Here is a 17,593-nt window from a genome sequence, read left to right as displayed (position 1 = left end):
GCACCTTCGGCGGTGCCTTATCTGGGCGTAACGTTACTTCTTCATTTTATTGCAATGTAAATCAGCGGGTTTCCTCAATAATAAAAGTATTTAGATTGTAACACGTGACGACAGCCGCTGGAGGCCCGACAACGGCAAATTATGGCAATCTTGACACCTACGAGGCGCTAACTGGGGTGCGCCCTGCAATTTGCGCGACGTGCGATGTTGGTGCAGACTATTGAGTCCATAGACATCGCACTATATCCGTTTTGTATGCTGTAACTACACAAACGTTACGAAAGCATCTTTTCGTGAAGAGTAAAATTTTATTGCGATTTCGATTTGTTGACTGTCACCACTTCTATTGATTCTAATGGCTATGCTCGTATTGTTTTTGCTCGTTATGAATGAACCTATTTCTTGTCATAAATTATTACAAGGTTATTCAGAAGTGAACGGACAGTGTCTTTGCAAGTATTTCAATGAAAACCTCCTCAAAACATTATTTTTTCTTTAAGTAATTAACAAGAAGTTTCTTTACAGTATAGTTGTCTGCAGATGCTGACTACTCGTGCTGGGCGCCTGGCGGCAAATGCGGGCCCTGATTTTCTTTAATTTACACGCGTGCAATGAGAACCCAGACCATTGTAGTGGGTGTTAAGAGATCGAGAGGTAGGTTCTTAGTTCTTTTTTCAAAATTTGTATTTTTTCTTCGCTGTTAGCCTTTATTTATGCCTTTGCCGCCGGTTTAAATGCAGCTACAGATAATAATGCGTGTACTGGAAACGTGTAAATTAAAAATCTAATAATCGTTTTGTAGATACTGGGAAAACGTAGGTCAGTAAACTTAATAGAGTTAGATAAAACCCTATGTTCCTTAAGTGGGTGCTATTTTCAAGTAAATGGAGATCATTATTGGATAACAATACCGTTGGTTGAAAGGCTGGTTACTTATTGCAATGCTGATCACCAAGTGTTTTCGCTTTATTAATTTAAACTAAATGATAATCAACCCAATGATTAAGTAATTATTTCACATCAGATATAATTTTTCATAAGCAGCCGTAAAATTCATGATAATGCCTTATTAAGACACAAAAAAAAAACCGACTCCAAAAAACCTACACTAAAAAGCAGAATAATAATTACCTACTTATTTATTAGGACGAATTATTAATANTTTCTTGCTTTTTAGTTGACTAATTATTACCTTGATGTTACCACTGAAGGTAGGCAGTACATTGAGACCATATTCTTAATGTATATTATAAAAAAGTTCATCCCCAATTTTCCACCCTTGGGGGTGAAAATTTTCTTCAAATTCGCATGAAACCACCCTTTTGATAATACCTATTCAACAAAATAGTAATCGTTCTAATTGGTTTATAATCGGCGGAGATATTGCGTATAAAAAAGTTCATCCCCAATTTTCCACCCTTGGGGGTTGTTTTTTTTATTATTAAATTTAAATGGGACCACCCTTGAGATATTACCTATACGCTGAAAAAAGATTTGTTCAAATCGGTTCATAATTGGCGGAGCTATCGCGTAACAAACATAGAAAAAAAAAAAAAAAAACATACGGGTCGAATTGAGAACCCCCCCCTTTTTTTGAAGTCGGTGGAAAAATAGGCGGCCAGACCCGAACATATCTAAATGGATCTCCAAAATCCACCTGTTCGATCGAGCTCCCGATCGCAACCGTGTGTAATACGGACGTGCGCGAGCGCCTACCGGCCGAACAATGAACCGGGGTCGGTCCGTTTTCAAATCGGTTCTGCAATCTCGGTGTAATCTCGCAAATATTTATTATATGTCAAAACAATATGCCGAAATGGTACGCTTATTGCGGTTTTTACAAATGCGCCTGAGTTGCTACGAGGGCTCGTTAGCGTGAAGTACGACGCATTGTGGGGCACAATGGGGGGCGGGGCGCGGCCCGCGGCGCCTGCGCAGCGCGGGAAATAGCATCCTTCGTGCTCCATATTTAAATCAATGACAGTTCTCACGCGTTCTAGAAACAAACACGTCTCAATGTTGTGCTAACCTGAAGTTTATCTTATGTTGAAATGATCTAACTAAATAGGTTGTATTTGCCGTACTTACATTTTAAAGTCGGCGTCAAATAGTTCGTTATACTTAAAGTAACCAAAGAGCTCGCAACAGCGTATTTGTTACGATTGGAATAAGATTGTATTAGTAATTTTTTGGCCACTTTGGTTGTCACGAACTTTTGACTTTGATTGTACATAATGTGAAATCCTGAGCTATAATTTTTTTAGAGTCAAAATAAAATGTGAATAAACTAATGGATGATATTGCACTACTAGTTCTAGTAACATAAAGTATTTTTTCATATTATTTACTTTGAGTCAACGAGCATACGCATAAAAGGCATGCAGAAATCACCATTTCAGTGTGAATAAAAATATATTAATCGAGAGTCAACGTCTTTTGATTGCGAACTGAGCTTTTATTATAATCACTGGCAGAAGATATCAAATATTTAATTGCTCACTTCTCATATTGATAATTGCGAAGATATTTTCGCATGCGCAGTTCGTAATGAGTCCCTTATACTGGTTATCGAATCGATTCCAAAAAGATTATAATTCTTGTGAAAATAAACAAGAATTTAAGTGACGCCGGTGTCAATTCGATTGTGTCTTAATTTTCATTAAAATAAGTAACGTACCTAATTAACAGTTAGGTACAGTTCACGTAGATAATTAATTTCACAGTCTATGTCATCTTTGTAAGCTTTTATTTACTGGTGGGTACGTAAGTATTATGTGAGTAAGGAAATTCTGTTGTTTCTTATCCTAGAAATTATTTCACTAATAACTCAAAAACAATAAAAAATATTGATGCACAAATACACAACCAATAAGAAATACAACGCATAATTATTAATATTAACGCTTATGTTTCTTTCTCTTGCTTATTTGTTTCTATTTCTGTAATGAGCCGAAAGCTAAGTGAAGTGTCGCATGCAAAATATACTTTTATTTTCCAAAGTGCATATTATTACTGTGCTTTTAGAAATTCACGACCGCAACATGCCCATTTAAGGCAACCTAGCGAGCTTCTGAACGGCGATAATTCATGTTATTATGTTTCCTACTAAAAAGTTAGTCGCCTGTCGGCACATTTCGCAAATGTGACAACTATTTCATAGCACATAATTGTTTAAATATAAATGTTTTCTCAGAGCTCAAGCAGCTCGAGGCAAATTTGCTTTGCACATGCAAAATTATTGTTTTCTTCAAAATAACATCGAGACTCGCTTTAATATCGGCCAGTTCGATCGGGGATAAGCCGCGCGACTCGTTTATTTCTTATTAATACGTCGTCTTCAGCTGATAAAGATATAATCGTAATCTGAAAAGTCCCGTTCCTCAATCGCGTACGGCGCGTGGCCGCCGCATACGCACTCTTTCAGTTTTACGACAAAATAATATTCTTTAATTATAATGGAGCGTCGCGATGTAAAAAGCCCCGCACGCGACATCTGTATTAAATTTTAATGGAATAACAGTTGCACCTGCCCGATCGGGCCGAGCCGAGTCGATCACTGGACGAGTACCCCAATAATCGGGTACCAAGAATCCGCAAAATGTATCTAATTAAATATTAATTGCTTGATCAACTCCGGACTTTGGAACCCTCGTTCTACTTAAGATCGCAAATGAGTATAAAATATGAGTACACAATGTTGGTTATTATGATAATTTCGTAATATACATTGCCTTGTTTTTGTGTAAGCAACTAAGAAAGGAACATTAAATTTTGTCGTTGTCAAAATGATTACTTTTATTTATATCTAAGTATGTGTATGCGTGAATTCTCTCTAGTTATATTTGTCTCACAAATGAGCTTTATTTTCCTAACAACAACAGAAAGTCCATTTATGTAATAAATGAAATTATTTCATGTAAACAGTACCAAATTGTGAAACGGCATCTAATTAAGAGTGATCTGATCTTAGAACTCTATATTCCCTCAGCCTTGATTGTATGTTATAATTACTTTATCTTATTCAAGTAAGCTACAAAAACATAAATTAAAATATTATAATCATAGTAATTTTAGAAGAGATCTATTCATAGCGTACCGTTTAAAATTAAGATTGAATTTAATGACTATACTTACAGGAGCCTGTTAAAATCTTCGAACGGCTTTCTTCTATGGTCATAGCGCGACAGTATAATAAAATTTCCTTATCATATTAGCATAATTTTATCGGACCTTAGTATAATATAAAAGGGAGAGTCCGGTTTTAGATACGAAAACATAGTTTCTAGAAGCTATCTTGAAAGTATTTTAGACCTTGTTCCCTTTTTGCATAAAGGGCTGACATAAATCTGAAATTATGAGCTGTAAATTTTTTTTTTCAAACTATGAATAATTAAAAATACCTAATATTACAATTTATTGCTCAAATACACTTAGTTGTGTGTCTATTTACCCAACTGCGCCAGAAGGAGGGTTATGTTTTTTTTACACATAACTATTTATAATATGTATCTACTTACTTTAGAGAAAGACTTGAAGGATGGTTGAATGTAATGGCACCAAATGTATAGACAAAAAGCGTCTTTCTATTATTAATTTAGATAAATTATAGGGAATATCATGAGATATTTGAAAGATCTAAATTGAGCTTGTCAGTTTTCATTCCTTAGGAAAAACGTTATTAGGTGGTTTGAGTCGGTCAAAAATAGAGCTTTCTCTGTTATTTATCGTTTTAAAATTGTTCATTTAAGAAAAACCAATCTGAAATGTAACAATTGTGCACCAATAGACATCCCTACGTGTCGTTTAAGCAACATTTTTATTTGAGCCATGTAAGAAGGTAATCTACGCAGTTAGCTTCATTAGGATTAGGAAGTACAATTTGTATAGGTGTGTCTTTTATAATCATAATACAACCACAGTTTATCATAGATCTATTTCCTTCAAAAAACATCAAGAGCCCCATTTGAAAAGTGCCCACTGAGGTAAGCAATTAAAAACGCGGACGACGTATGTACTGGTCATTACAACCGCCTCGGGGTCCATTCTAGTTACCGTCACTTTGTATAAATTATATAAAATAAGAACATCTGAGAGGGATGGATGTATATGGATGGCTTAGGGTAGATAGAGATGGGTGAGGTGGCAAGGGCAGGTGTCACGACACATCTGCCTACTGGTGGACAGGCACGTGGCTCTACCCCTACCGCGACCTCTGCCGGCGATAGGAAAAAGTTAAGAAATCCCTTAGCAATCGAGTCATTAAATCGGAATTTTCTATAGAAACACAGTGGTCTTTCTTAGCAGATTATGTAGGAAAATTATGAGCTGTGTAGATGAAAATGTCAGGTGATTCGTTTTCTTTGTTTGGATTAGAACAATGAAAAAAGATGAAAATCCTGAAAAAAGATGCGACGATTATTGTTTCAAGTTTTAGACACTTTGTACTTCTATAAACACTGGTAACAGTAATTGACTTAACTAGTATTTACCTTGCTAACTAAGTAACTAGGTAAGAATAGTTTTACTATACTAAAATGTGTCCTCTTATAATCAAAAGCGAGTTATTTTGAAGTTACAAAGAACTTCAGTGATTTTACACTTGTTTGCTACTACACAAATTTTTGTTGTAATGTAATGTGGATAAACAAAAGTAACATACATTTTCACAAAGTTTATCAAGAACATTCGCATTAACTCGCTTAAAATTTTCAAATAACAACCAAGAAAAAGTTAATTAGTGAAATTATTGCTTTATCGCAATTAGCCTTCGATAAGCCTTACCGTATAACTGTGAAACTCCCTCCATGATTTGTGCGTAATTTCATAATTTGATACTTGCGCGACAGTCGAAAGTACTTCAGACTTATACATTTCTATTGCAAAATATACCCTATTTCATTGACATAAGATGCCACAGAGTTTAGCTTGATTTGCCGTCGTTCATCGCGAATACATCATTACATCGTCACCGTTCAAGATGTCGAAGCAGCACCGTGAAGCGATTATAGCTAATAACACTTATTTTGACTCGCGGACTTCTGGACGGAACGTGGGCTGTCAATATTGTTTGTCACACCGAAGCGTGGCGAAAATAATGAAGCTCTTATTTACCTGTCAATCGCCCGTATTCACAAAAATTACTATGGGGTCTCACAGTCCGCGTGGATATATATACAGGGTGATACACGAATCAATCACAGAGCTCTATTCAACGCTGTGCGTTCGATCTGCTACTTCACTTAAGCAAGCATCGTTTGTGAATACGGGCGAATGTCTTTTTCATTTTCCATTCGTTAATAGAGCTGTGGGGCAAATATTATACCTAGTAGGTACTTATGAGAATCAAAGTTTTGGAGTAAAGAAATTACAGCATGCAACAACTAAATACAAGGGTTACTACGAATAATCAAAAGTATCTTTGTAAAATTCATAAAATCATTTATATTCTGCAAGTAAGTTCAAGCGCTTTTATACTTGTAACGAGATAATTTTTAATGACTGGCCTACCTAATAATTCACATCAATCTACTAGAACCTCAGCTCATAGAAGGGAATAGATGTGAAACGGGGGCGTGGCGCGTGTCTCCGCGATATGCCCAGAAACGAACATCGGCCGCGTAGCTAGGTTAGTCGCGATTCAGTCGTACTAAGGAAATGTTCTCCGATATTTTGGATAATGCGTCGTTACGTGCAATAAAACAAGTGAAACGAAGAACTACAGGAACAATGGAGTCATTTACTACATGTAAGTATTGCAAATCCATTGGTATTTTGCTTATAAATAAAAAAAACTAAACATTTTTACGAACGAATTCAGTGCCGTAACAGTTACTGCGATATCGAAATCAGTGGTGATAAAAATTCTAACACACTTGTACATTGACGATTTAGTTAGCAACCACTTTATGTCATGCTCAACTACTGCGCAATGTATTTAATTTCTTCCGATATCCACTGTCGTGTGAAAATACACAGTACGGCCGCATGTGCCGGTCGTAACATAGTGCCGTGCTCGTGTTCTAATGCGGTTTCCTATTATCGATAAATAGAAGTAAATTATAATTTTCTATTTTGTAATTTTAAATAAAAAAATTATGTGTTACTTGCGATTATAAGATTTTACAAAAAAAATAATAACAGTAGAAGTAATTAGTAACTGTCAACTATGTAATTACTATAAGAGCTAGTTGAAAGCCTAATATAGGCATTATTTTTGATAAACATATGCGGTACGCAGATCGCCATAATTAAAAAGTAAATGCGTGATAGTAGTTAATAATAACGTATAATAATAAAAAGGTTTTCATACATAAGCCTTTTGTGAAATCAGTTTCGATCCTTGCCCCTAGCGATTTAAAGTATCGATATCTTGTCGACTTCATTTTATCTTTGTTCTCTCACTAGCGTTTTCAATGTGTGCGTCACGTCACGCGGCCATTGATTGGCCATAAGGCATGCCTTCTGGCCAATCACTGCACTTTTAAGCCGGTTGCACATGTTGTCGTAGACTCTCAGTCGCTTTGTTTTTACACAGTTGAATGTGTGTGTGGGAGCTGTGGTGGGGGAAATGTGGGGACACTGGTTCTCGTTGTAGTTACGAGCGACTTCATATCTATTCTCTTTCTATGATCTGAGACTAGAACAGTAGGCTTAACTAACTTAAATATTAATGCCTAGCAAAGATGCACAATAAACGCGTTACAATACGGTGTTAATGTCTCCCTAAATGTACTGAAAGTCGCAACCGTATCAATTTTGTCACAAGACTCGAGTCCCTCCCACAAAATAAACATAACTCCCTCCGGCGTTTTCATCGCACAAATCTAAGGAGTAGTCGCTGCAAAAATATATTTTAATACAACATTCTCATAATTGAGTATCAAAAAGTGTAGAGCTTTATGCCAGTTCGATAGACAGTTGAAATTTTATTTTTGTACTCATAACATACATACTTCTAGGAAAATCAGGATGAGAGAGTGACCTTATACATGTATGTATGATTTGTGAGAAGACTTTTTGAATTAGGTAGCATTACACAGGTTTTTTCGACTTTACTATTTATAATTATTGGTTTTGTAGAAAATTAATACTGATTGTTATTATTAAATGCTAGTTCACGATTCCTGTCCAGCTCTTGTGCTATAATACGTACTTAAGTGCAAAGTAAAACCCTGTAAGTCGCAGCTTGGTAGCACGGGGCAGCTGGGACACCGTTTTGGGCGATTTCTGATCAGATCCCTTATTACCGAAACAGAAGAAGCTTTATTAGCATAATTCTCATTTAGGTAATTTATGGTGATGAGCCCCTTTAACATTGTAACCTATACTTCCGCGATTATTCACTTACGCAAGTGAAATCTCAAATTGGCTACATATTAATATAATAATAAAATTAATACCCAGCAACATCTTCGTACCTACTGTTAAAAATGTATGCTATAAAATTTTATTTAAGCAATTAATTAACAACCAAGTATTTGAGATCCAAACCCAGCGTCCGTGGAATAGATGTGTTTTTAATTACCAGTGGTTTGTTCCAGTTAAGTAAAAGTCCACGACTAAATGTTTAGAGTTCTGTACAAAGAAAAAAGGGACTTAAATAGGAACACTTGTTCTTTTTATCTCACTAATGCACAAAATTATTATGAAAATAGCCACAGCTACGAACTTATGGCCAATTATTTCAGATTTTTTTTCATTCAGAAAAAGTCTTAGAAAGATAAGAAAATGGAAATGCAGAACCCTCGTGTATGAGTTTGACACGCACTTGTCCTATCTGGGAATCAAATCCATGACTTTTAAGTGATTCTTATATGTATGTAGTATATCAGTCGTTTAATAATTCGAAATATATACATTTGCCCCTAGACAACGGCCAAAGATTTTCCTCTTAGCTCTACATACATACAGTTCCAATAAACTTTTCATTCTTTCTTCAATTTGTGAGTTGACTTTAACGTTATGACGGGCGGAATAACCCAGCGACGGCCATTAAGGGAACCGGCTGAAACCCGATCCAATGGCATTACTTTTTGTAATCGAATGTACTTGCTGTCCGCGCCTCTGAAATTAGATGCTATCACAGCAAAATAATTATCGCAGAAACACTTTTAATCGAGCGATGACATGATCACGCACCCAAGGGAAGGCTGGCTTTAATCAATTACTATTTATAATAATGTAGGTACATTAAATAAGTACTAAGTATAGAATAGAATATTATGACCGCAGATCGCACTCAGTGTAGCAAATCCTTTATCGTCACTCACGACACAAACCACGCTTACTTCTTAAGGGAAAAGTTTATTTTCATAAAATATGAAACATTATTAGCCATGTCCTAACCGTAAGGAAAGCGTGATTTTACCTTTCGCGACTTCTTACATATCGCCATGGGTCGAGATGAACCAATGAACCAATGAGAACCAACGATACATCGTTCATGAAATTATGTAGTAGAGGCTGGCTCATTATGATATCCTATTATCATATGAACATAGTGTAACATGGCACCATTTCACCTGTGATTCACAATAACGATTTTGCATTTTGTATTAATTGATAACTTAGTTATCCAACTTTTGGTTGTACAACAAAGCATATAGCACAACTGCATAGCATACACTAGCAGGAAACTTGCCCTAGCAGTTGAAAAAGAACTGCACGCGTGACGTGATTATTATAAAATGGTTATGGTTAAAATCCAATTTAAATGCAAACATTGCAGGCACATAAACATCGCCAAACAAATATGGATTGGCTATGAAAAATTCATGGTGATTTATTGGAAATAAAATAACTAAAGGGAACACCGCAGGGCGCAAATAGCATTTAAAATAGGCATTGTAATTAGACTATTGTTTTGTGGACTTTAATTTAAACTTTATCTACCTAATTAAATCATAAGTTACAACATAGAACAACCTGTTGCTACTTTAAAATGCATTAAATCAGTACGAACTAAAAGTGAAATAAATACGTCAAAATATAACTCACAACGAAGATTTCCAATTAATTTTACTTATCTATCCATACTTGAAAAATAAAAATATTATCAACAACATTTAAAAAAATGCCTTCATAAAATTCAATAAAACATTCATATAATGTAGAGTCATCAAAGAAAAAATGTAAAATAGCACTAAGTGTGATATAATTATACCTACATATAGCAATTTATTAATTTACAACCAGTCACTTTGTTTACAAATACTATTTCAGGTTTTGTATAACTATTCCTACCTCTACTTTAAATCAAATCAACAGAACTCTACCTTATTTAAACCATTCTGTTTACTCCTGTTCAATATGCACAAGCAAACTACCTCAAATTGGTATCATTGCCCAGCTCTTACAATACAGAAAAATGTCTCACAAAAATAAGAAAACCTGAATTAAATTATACACAATAACCTTTATTATGGGCATAAAGCTATTTGTATTGTAATGATAGGATTTATAACAAATTGTTTAGTAATGTACTGGACATTATACTTTTTTTGAACAAAGCAGTTTAAATTGTTAAAGAGATAGAGTTGTGGTTGGAACACATAGACAGATACCGTCATTATTATACAGGCTGTCGGTTTGAGTATGGATCAAATAAAAAGGATTGATTCTAATTCGCAAGCAAGAGAAGGAAATTCAAATGTAAAAAAAAAGTATTTCCATACCGTTGATGATAATTTATCATCACAATCAGCCAATTAGTATGGGAACGTCATTTTCATTTTTGAGAATTTGCATTATAATTCCCGTTGGAAAGTTTTTGCATTTGAGCAGTCGAATCAATGCTTTTTATTTGATTCATACTTAAACTGACACCCTGTATAAGCAAGTACTTATTGCAAGCGCACCTGTTGATTTAGGTATTAAAAATCAACAAGCAAGCTCTCAAATGCTGTGTGTGACCACAATCCCTGTATCTATTTTAAGACAGGTGTTTATAATGAATTCTCCGAATAAGGTGACCATACCAAGACTTATATTTGATGCTGTCAATGAATATTTTAGTTTAAAATTAAAATCACATGATACCCTCAGTTTATTATAGAATGTTTAGAAACAAATAAAATATTCTGAAAGTGTTGACACACACACAATGTTAGGGATATGTCTTTAATAAAATTAGTTAATTTAGGTGAATTGAAACTTTTTTTAGTAAAGATAAAGCCACTTTCTTATCTTGTTAATGTTATTATAAAATTATTCAAAAAGAGATTGAACCTCTGTTTCAAAACCATTTTTTGTGACTTATGAAATGTTCAAGTTGAATATTCAGTTAGCAAACATTTGCTTTTAAAATTCTTGAAGGCGTTTTCCACTTTCGGTTACTTCTCAAGGAGTTGACTTTTGACTTTGACTTTGACACTTTTGTACTTTTCGCTGTTAATAAAGGAGTAAAGTGTGGTCACCGCATTCCTAGGCACGCGACAGAAGATTCCCGGAGTAGGGGCATTGACGAGTTTCCAAAACGGGACCGAAGCCCGCAGGAATGCAATAAGGACTCAAAATAAACTTCGCAAAAACCTCACGCATTAGCATCGCACTTTGTGCATAGATATTAAATAGGATAACCGTATATAAGGCAGTATGGCTCAATATATTGGTCTTATCTGGCATTTAAACCGTGATTATCTTTGGGAAGATAAATGAGTGAAATTTTAAATGAATCAGATATCATTCTTCACGATACGATACGACCTTTTAAGTTTTACTTGTATTACTTGGTTGTTCCTTAATCGTATTACTTGTTTGTTTCTTGACTGTATATTTAATAAACAGAGTTGATTTGGATGACTGACAACAACAAAAAAAGTGTTGAGTTGAACCGGAACATCTACAATCACTATTTCATAGCCCAACTTTTTTACTCGTTCGTTGTTACGATTGTGTAGTTAGTTCCTAGAAACAGCCATATTTCATATTTATTCCATGTCAAAACAATACGTTTACTGCAATTTGATAGCACCGTACACGCCGTATCTTCTAAATATATAAAAGGAGAAACTGACTGACTGACTGACAGATCAACTCACAGCCTAAACGGCTAAACGTAGGCACTTGAAATTTGGAAGGGACGTAGCTTAGGTACCGTAGAGGTGCACTAAGAAAGGAATTCCCGAAATTCCCACGGGAACGGGAATTAGCGGGAAAAACGGGATTCACGCGTACGAAGTCGCGGGCGGCCGCTAGTTACCTTATAAACGATATCGTTCATCTACCCACGAGATGAGCCGATTGGATTTCCATTGAATATAAACAAAACCTATCTCCCGTAATCATTTATGTGCGCCGCGGACAATTGAAAAGGTCTCTAGTGTTATTTATTGTCATTCCATCGTCCACGTCATTCACTTCCATACAAGTATTTGCTTGAGTTTCCCTCCATACTATTAACATCTTTATGTACGGCAGAGACAATGGATGGCGAATAAAATGAGCAAGAGTTTGATATTGTCTCATTTACACTAGCTGCTGACGGTGGCCGACACACGACAGGGAAAAAATCAACCAACATTTGCAAGTTAATCCTGGGATACTACAACATATTACGCTCTCCGAGGCGAGATGCGAGACGATCTGTTTTAATGACATGATGGAGTTCTATCGATAATACGATGAAATAGAGTTTAGAAAATGTTTGACAAAAGTACACTACAAAATAATATTGTGTTTTGAATATACCTACCTACCTACTATGATTAAAATAAAAAAAAACATATTCATGAAAAGAAAACTAATAAAAACTAAAACCAAGTCAAGTGACCCACCTTTTATAAGTTAACAAAACGCGATTATATGGCAAAGACTTACTCATGGCGTCACTTTTTCGCCAACTTAATTGGCTACAATGTCAAAGTTGCTGAAATAAAAGTCTTCACCTAAATGGCAACTTATTTTAATAAGGGTTCCTTTAGACAAGTTGTGACTTCGACATGAATTATTGGTTAACAGTGTCACCTCCCGCCAAACTGTGGTCGACCATGTTTTAACAAAATAAATTATAAGTAATTATAACTAGCTAGTCCAAAGTAAACCAAGGTCGTCAGTACTATGACGACAACTGACTGACATAGTACTGCATCGGTTTACGAGTAAAATCGTTATGCAATAATTATTTTTAGATGGACGTACATTTTAAAATAGAGTAACATAGAAAACTGGTTTAACTACTTTTAAAATAACGAGCAAACAATTAAGTCCAGCTTAAAGTTTAAAAATCACTTGTTAATTTACAACCGCTACGATTCAACAATAAAAAAAGTGTTTAAATCATGGTGTGGGACCTCAATATTAAACAATTACTAATACATGGTAAGGGAGGAGCTACAGTTTGTTTTGGCAAACCCCAATTTTTATTGTGTGTAAGCAATTAATAACGCATCAATTTTATTTTAATAACACTATCAATTGTTGATATTATATGATGACATTATTATTGTCGGACTCTTATTTTTATTATAATTTGTTGGTAATAAAATCACTGTTATTTCGTTGTAAATAACTGTTATAATTAAGAAAGTAATAAGTATAGTGCATCTTCAAAACTGTGACTGTCAAAAATTTATGTATTCTAGTAGAGTCTTGAAACTACAGAGTTTTCTGTGTTCAAGATCCCAAACCGCAACTAGGTACTGTATGAGTTTTAATGTATTTAACATTTTCATGACTAAATAATCTAACTTGACGTTTACCTACCTTAATAGTGCAATTATTCAAATAATTATTTTAACTAGTTTTTGGTACTGTTGTGCAATTATTCTATGGGAGTAATTATCAATAACACAAAATTACAGACTATAATAAAAGAATAGACATTGTAAATTCAATAAAATTATTTACAAATACCGTCTGTGTTACTGATTCTTTATTTTAATTGCATTTCGCTCTATATCAGTACGGCCTTCACCTCGACCAGTAAGAGTAGAGTCACTTTCCATGAGAATTCCAGTATAGGTTCTGCCTTTCATTTTCAGAGGTCCCAATGATACTTCTACGGTCAAGTGAGTTGGAAGCCGACCGCAAATCTCAAGAGTAGATCCTAAGAGAGGACTAGCTAGCCTACTCGTGTACCTACTTACGTCAGTACGAAGTGTCTACTAAACGTAGGACGGCAATTTTTCATGATGAGTTTAGAAGTTTTTAAGTTTAAAAGCCCTCTAGTATCTTTAAGATCCACCAGTTTTGCTACAGTCTGTTGTCGACTATTTCATTTAAAGTTCAAATATTTGATATATGCGGTCTACCCGGCTGGCTTTGACTGGTAGTTGCGGCCCGCAGTTACCTTTAAACTTGCACTTATATGATTTCACTGAACACATGATGCTTATCACTTGATTTACCTAATGTCATAACTTATCTACATATTTTCTTCTCAACACTTTTTACCATGAGGTGTACGGTTTCAAAGAATAATAAAAGTTTGGGAAATATATAAATACGCCACTAGTCTGTATTCTATGACACATCACAAACCATGCTACGAGTACATGCCATGCCATGTAATTTTCTGTAAACATGCAATGTTAAACATTATATTTTCAAGAAGCTGTAGTTTTCTTGGAAGTCATCGTAAGTAAGAGTCAACTTTGACAAACACCCTGCATGACATTATTTAACCGATTTTATACAAACACAAAAACAATCAAAAGTTGTATGTTCGTAAAAATCTTCTAGAGGTGCTAATTAAATGTCGGTATTTTTACATGATTCCACTCTTTGCCTCCTTTTCTATGATTTTGATGTAGTTGACATAGGTACAAGGTGAAATTGCAAACAGTTGTTTCGTGGGTCTAACTAAAGTTTTTTCGCGCACCATAATCTCTATTAAGCTTTGCAGTTAACTGTGTGTGCGTGTATTTCCTTATTTCGCTTTCTATGAATGAAGTAAATATTATAATCTACGTGTGGCAATCTTAAAACCACGCGCACAGCGGATGGTAATAAATAAATATGAATCTTTTTTTTTTCTTTACGTAAATCGATTAAGTTACTGATTCTGAGTCCCTCCTAAAAATTTGGCAACTATTTGCCAAAACACCCTATATAAAAACATAATTATTATTATTAGTTTAAGGAGGTTGTCGAGGTCATGGTACCACATTGTGTATGATTCTATGGAAAACCGGAACATTTATTTGTTTTAAAATTATCTTCGTTTCGCCTCGTTGTATCATCTAACAATGCTAATCATGAGATACTGCTTAGCGTAAATTATATTATAAAAGGACATTATAATAATATACTGATCGCATTATATGTATGTCTTGACAACAGAAATGACGTGGTCGTGCAACCAGTCGATCGTAGGGCAGGCATCAAACGTTTTTCAAAACGATGGATTCACATTTGTGAACGCGATAAACACTTTAATGGCAGCTCATTGTGCTATCACCTCCGAATCGCAATGGCCGCCTGATAGAAAGGAGGAAATATTGGCAGGTAAGAATTAAATATCAAAAGACTCCTGAAATATTCATACTTATCCTAATTTTGTAACAAGAAAACACATGCAATTAATCATAATTTTTAAATTCTAGATCCAATATTCGATTTCATAATCGTGGGCGCAGGATCAGCGGGATGTGTATTAGCAAATAGATTGAGCGAAAATCCTGATTGGAAAATCCTTCTCATTGAGGCTGGTGATGACCCCACTCTTGATACTGAGGTAATTTCAATAAAAACAGTAGCTATTACAATTATTTTCGTATCATAGAGGTAATGGTTGATTGCTTTTATTTTTTAGTTTATTGGAGCGTTTTTCGACACTTTCCACTCACAAAATGACTGGATATATAGAACAGAGCCAGAACATAAAGCTTGCTTAAGTTCCGCTGACAAACGATGCTATTGGCCTCGCGGCAAAACTTTAGGCGGAAGCAGCAGCATTAACGCAATGATTTACCTGAGAGGCCATAAAAATGACTTCAATATGTGGAAAGATCTTGGAAACGATGGGTGGGGCTACGACGACGTATTATATTATTTTAAAAAAAGTGAACGATTAACTGACCCAAATATGCCACAAGATGAAAAAGAAAAATATCACGGTCTTAACGGACCCTTGAATATAGAAAAACACGTAGGAAGTAATCCCTTCAGTGATGTATTAATTCAAGCTTATAACGATTTAGGCCTTAATACTGTTCACAGTATTAATGGACATCACGAATCTGGAGTATTTAAAACGTTAGCAACTGTTAAAAATGGACGAAGAATGAGCACAGCACGCGGCTTTCTAACACCCATTATTAAGAGAAGCAATTTATTTGTAGCTAAAAAATCTTTGGCTACTAAAATTATTTTTGAAAGAGCTATTCTTGCCACTATAGGAGTTGAGGTGGATATAGCGGGACATAAACATAATTTTTATTCAACAAAAGAAGTAATACTTTCTGCGGGCACCATAAATACGCCACAGCTCTTGATGCTTTCTGGGATTGGACCTAGGAAAGATTTAGAACAAGTTGGAATAAATGTAATAAATGACCTTCCAGTTGGTTATAACTTGCAAGATCACATTGTTTCACACAACATTATAAAATTAGAATTGAACACTACTTTTGGAATAGATGAATATAGTGCAGCTGTTATGGAATACATTGCGTTGAAAAGTGGACCACTATCTAATATAGGTCCGACAGAAGTCACTGCTTTTGTAAATATATTTGATCAAAGATATCCAGTGCCTAACATGCAATTTCATAATATAGTATATCCTACTAGATTTCATGAAGCATTAAACTTGTTTGAACAAAATGAATTCAATGAAGAAGCACTGCAAATAATAAAGGCTCAAAACGAAGAATATTCATTGTTAGATGTCTTTGCCGTACTTCTCAGGCCGAAATCTAGAGGTGTCATTAGACTGAAAAATAAAGATCCCAAAGAAAAGCCGTTGATTTATGCTAACTATTTTGACCATCCAGATGATATAGCTACTATGATAGAAAGTATGAAGTTTATAGCTAAGTTGGCTGAAACACCTACATTGAAGAAATTAAATGCTGCATTAGTACATTTACCTCTTGAAGACTGCAAAGGATTTATCTTCAAGAGTGATCTTTATTTTGAATGTATTGCTAGACATTTGTGTACATCTTTATATCACCCAGTGGGGACTGCTAAAATGGGTCCGTATGACGATGCCAGTTCTGTGGTAAGTCCCGAACTAAAGGTACATGGAGTACATAACCTTCGAGTTATAGATGCAAGTGTAATGCCGAGAATTGTTGGCGCTAATACCAACGCTGCTACTATTATGATAGCCGAAAAGGGGGCGGATATGATAAAAGAATATTGGGATGCCAAATAAATCAAAAACACAAAATAAATCTCGTATTTTTTAATTTTCATAACATGTGAAAAGTTTAACCTTTCAGCGCGGGACACTATTTTGAGATAGTTTGTTGAACTTATCTCTTTCTTGAATTTCATTATTTTAACCGTCGATTGTTACTCAAGAATCAAAATAGTCTTACTTTCTAAATCTGTGTTGCAAGGACATTGTCAACGAACAAGTCTTCCCGGGAAAATTCAATCAAAATATTTGTTCCGGCAGATCGGTTCTTCAAACGGATACCTAATT

General features: G+C 35.0%; 1 protein-coding gene across 1 annotated transcript; it reads left to right on the top strand.

Moving 5' to 3' along the window:
• Positions 1-15,274: 15,274 nt before the first annotated feature.
• LOC114355303 (glucose dehydrogenase [FAD, quinone]-like) lies at positions 15,275-17,388 on the top strand. Its single transcript, XM_028308087.1, has 3 exons — positions 15,275-15,444; positions 15,543-15,673; positions 15,752-17,388. The coding sequence occupies exons 1-3, from the start codon at positions 15,282-15,284 to the stop codon at positions 17,318-17,320; spliced, it is 1,863 nt and encodes a 620-aa protein (XP_028163888.1). The 5' UTR covers positions 15,275-15,281; the 3' UTR covers positions 17,321-17,388.
• The last annotated feature ends 205 nt before the right edge of the window (positions 17,389-17,593 follow it).

Source organism: Ostrinia furnacalis, unplaced genomic scaffold (genome assembly GCF_004193835.3).
Source record: "Ostrinia furnacalis isolate ACB-3 unplaced genomic scaffold, ASM419383v2 OfSCF2378, whole genome shotgun sequence".
NCBI lineage: Eukaryota > Metazoa > Arthropoda > Insecta > Lepidoptera > Crambidae > Ostrinia > Ostrinia furnacalis.
The sequence above is the reverse complement of the archived record's forward strand: the minus strand, read 5'-3'. Positions and strand labels throughout refer to the sequence as shown.

Excerpts from the sequence above, each read along its gene's own strand:
- LOC114355303 (XM_028308087.1), top strand. The coding sequence starts at position 15,282 with ATGACGTGGTCGTGCAACCAGTCGATCGTAGGGCAGGCATCAAACGTT. Across the intron at positions 15,445-15,542 it reads AAAGGAGGAAATATTGGCAG|ATCCAATATTCGATTTCATA; the intron begins GTAAGAATTAAA and ends TTTAAATTCTAG. Across the intron at positions 15,674-15,751 it reads ACCCCACTCTTGATACTGAG|TTTATTGGAGCGTTTTTCGA; the intron begins GTAATTTCAATA and ends TTTATTTTTTAG.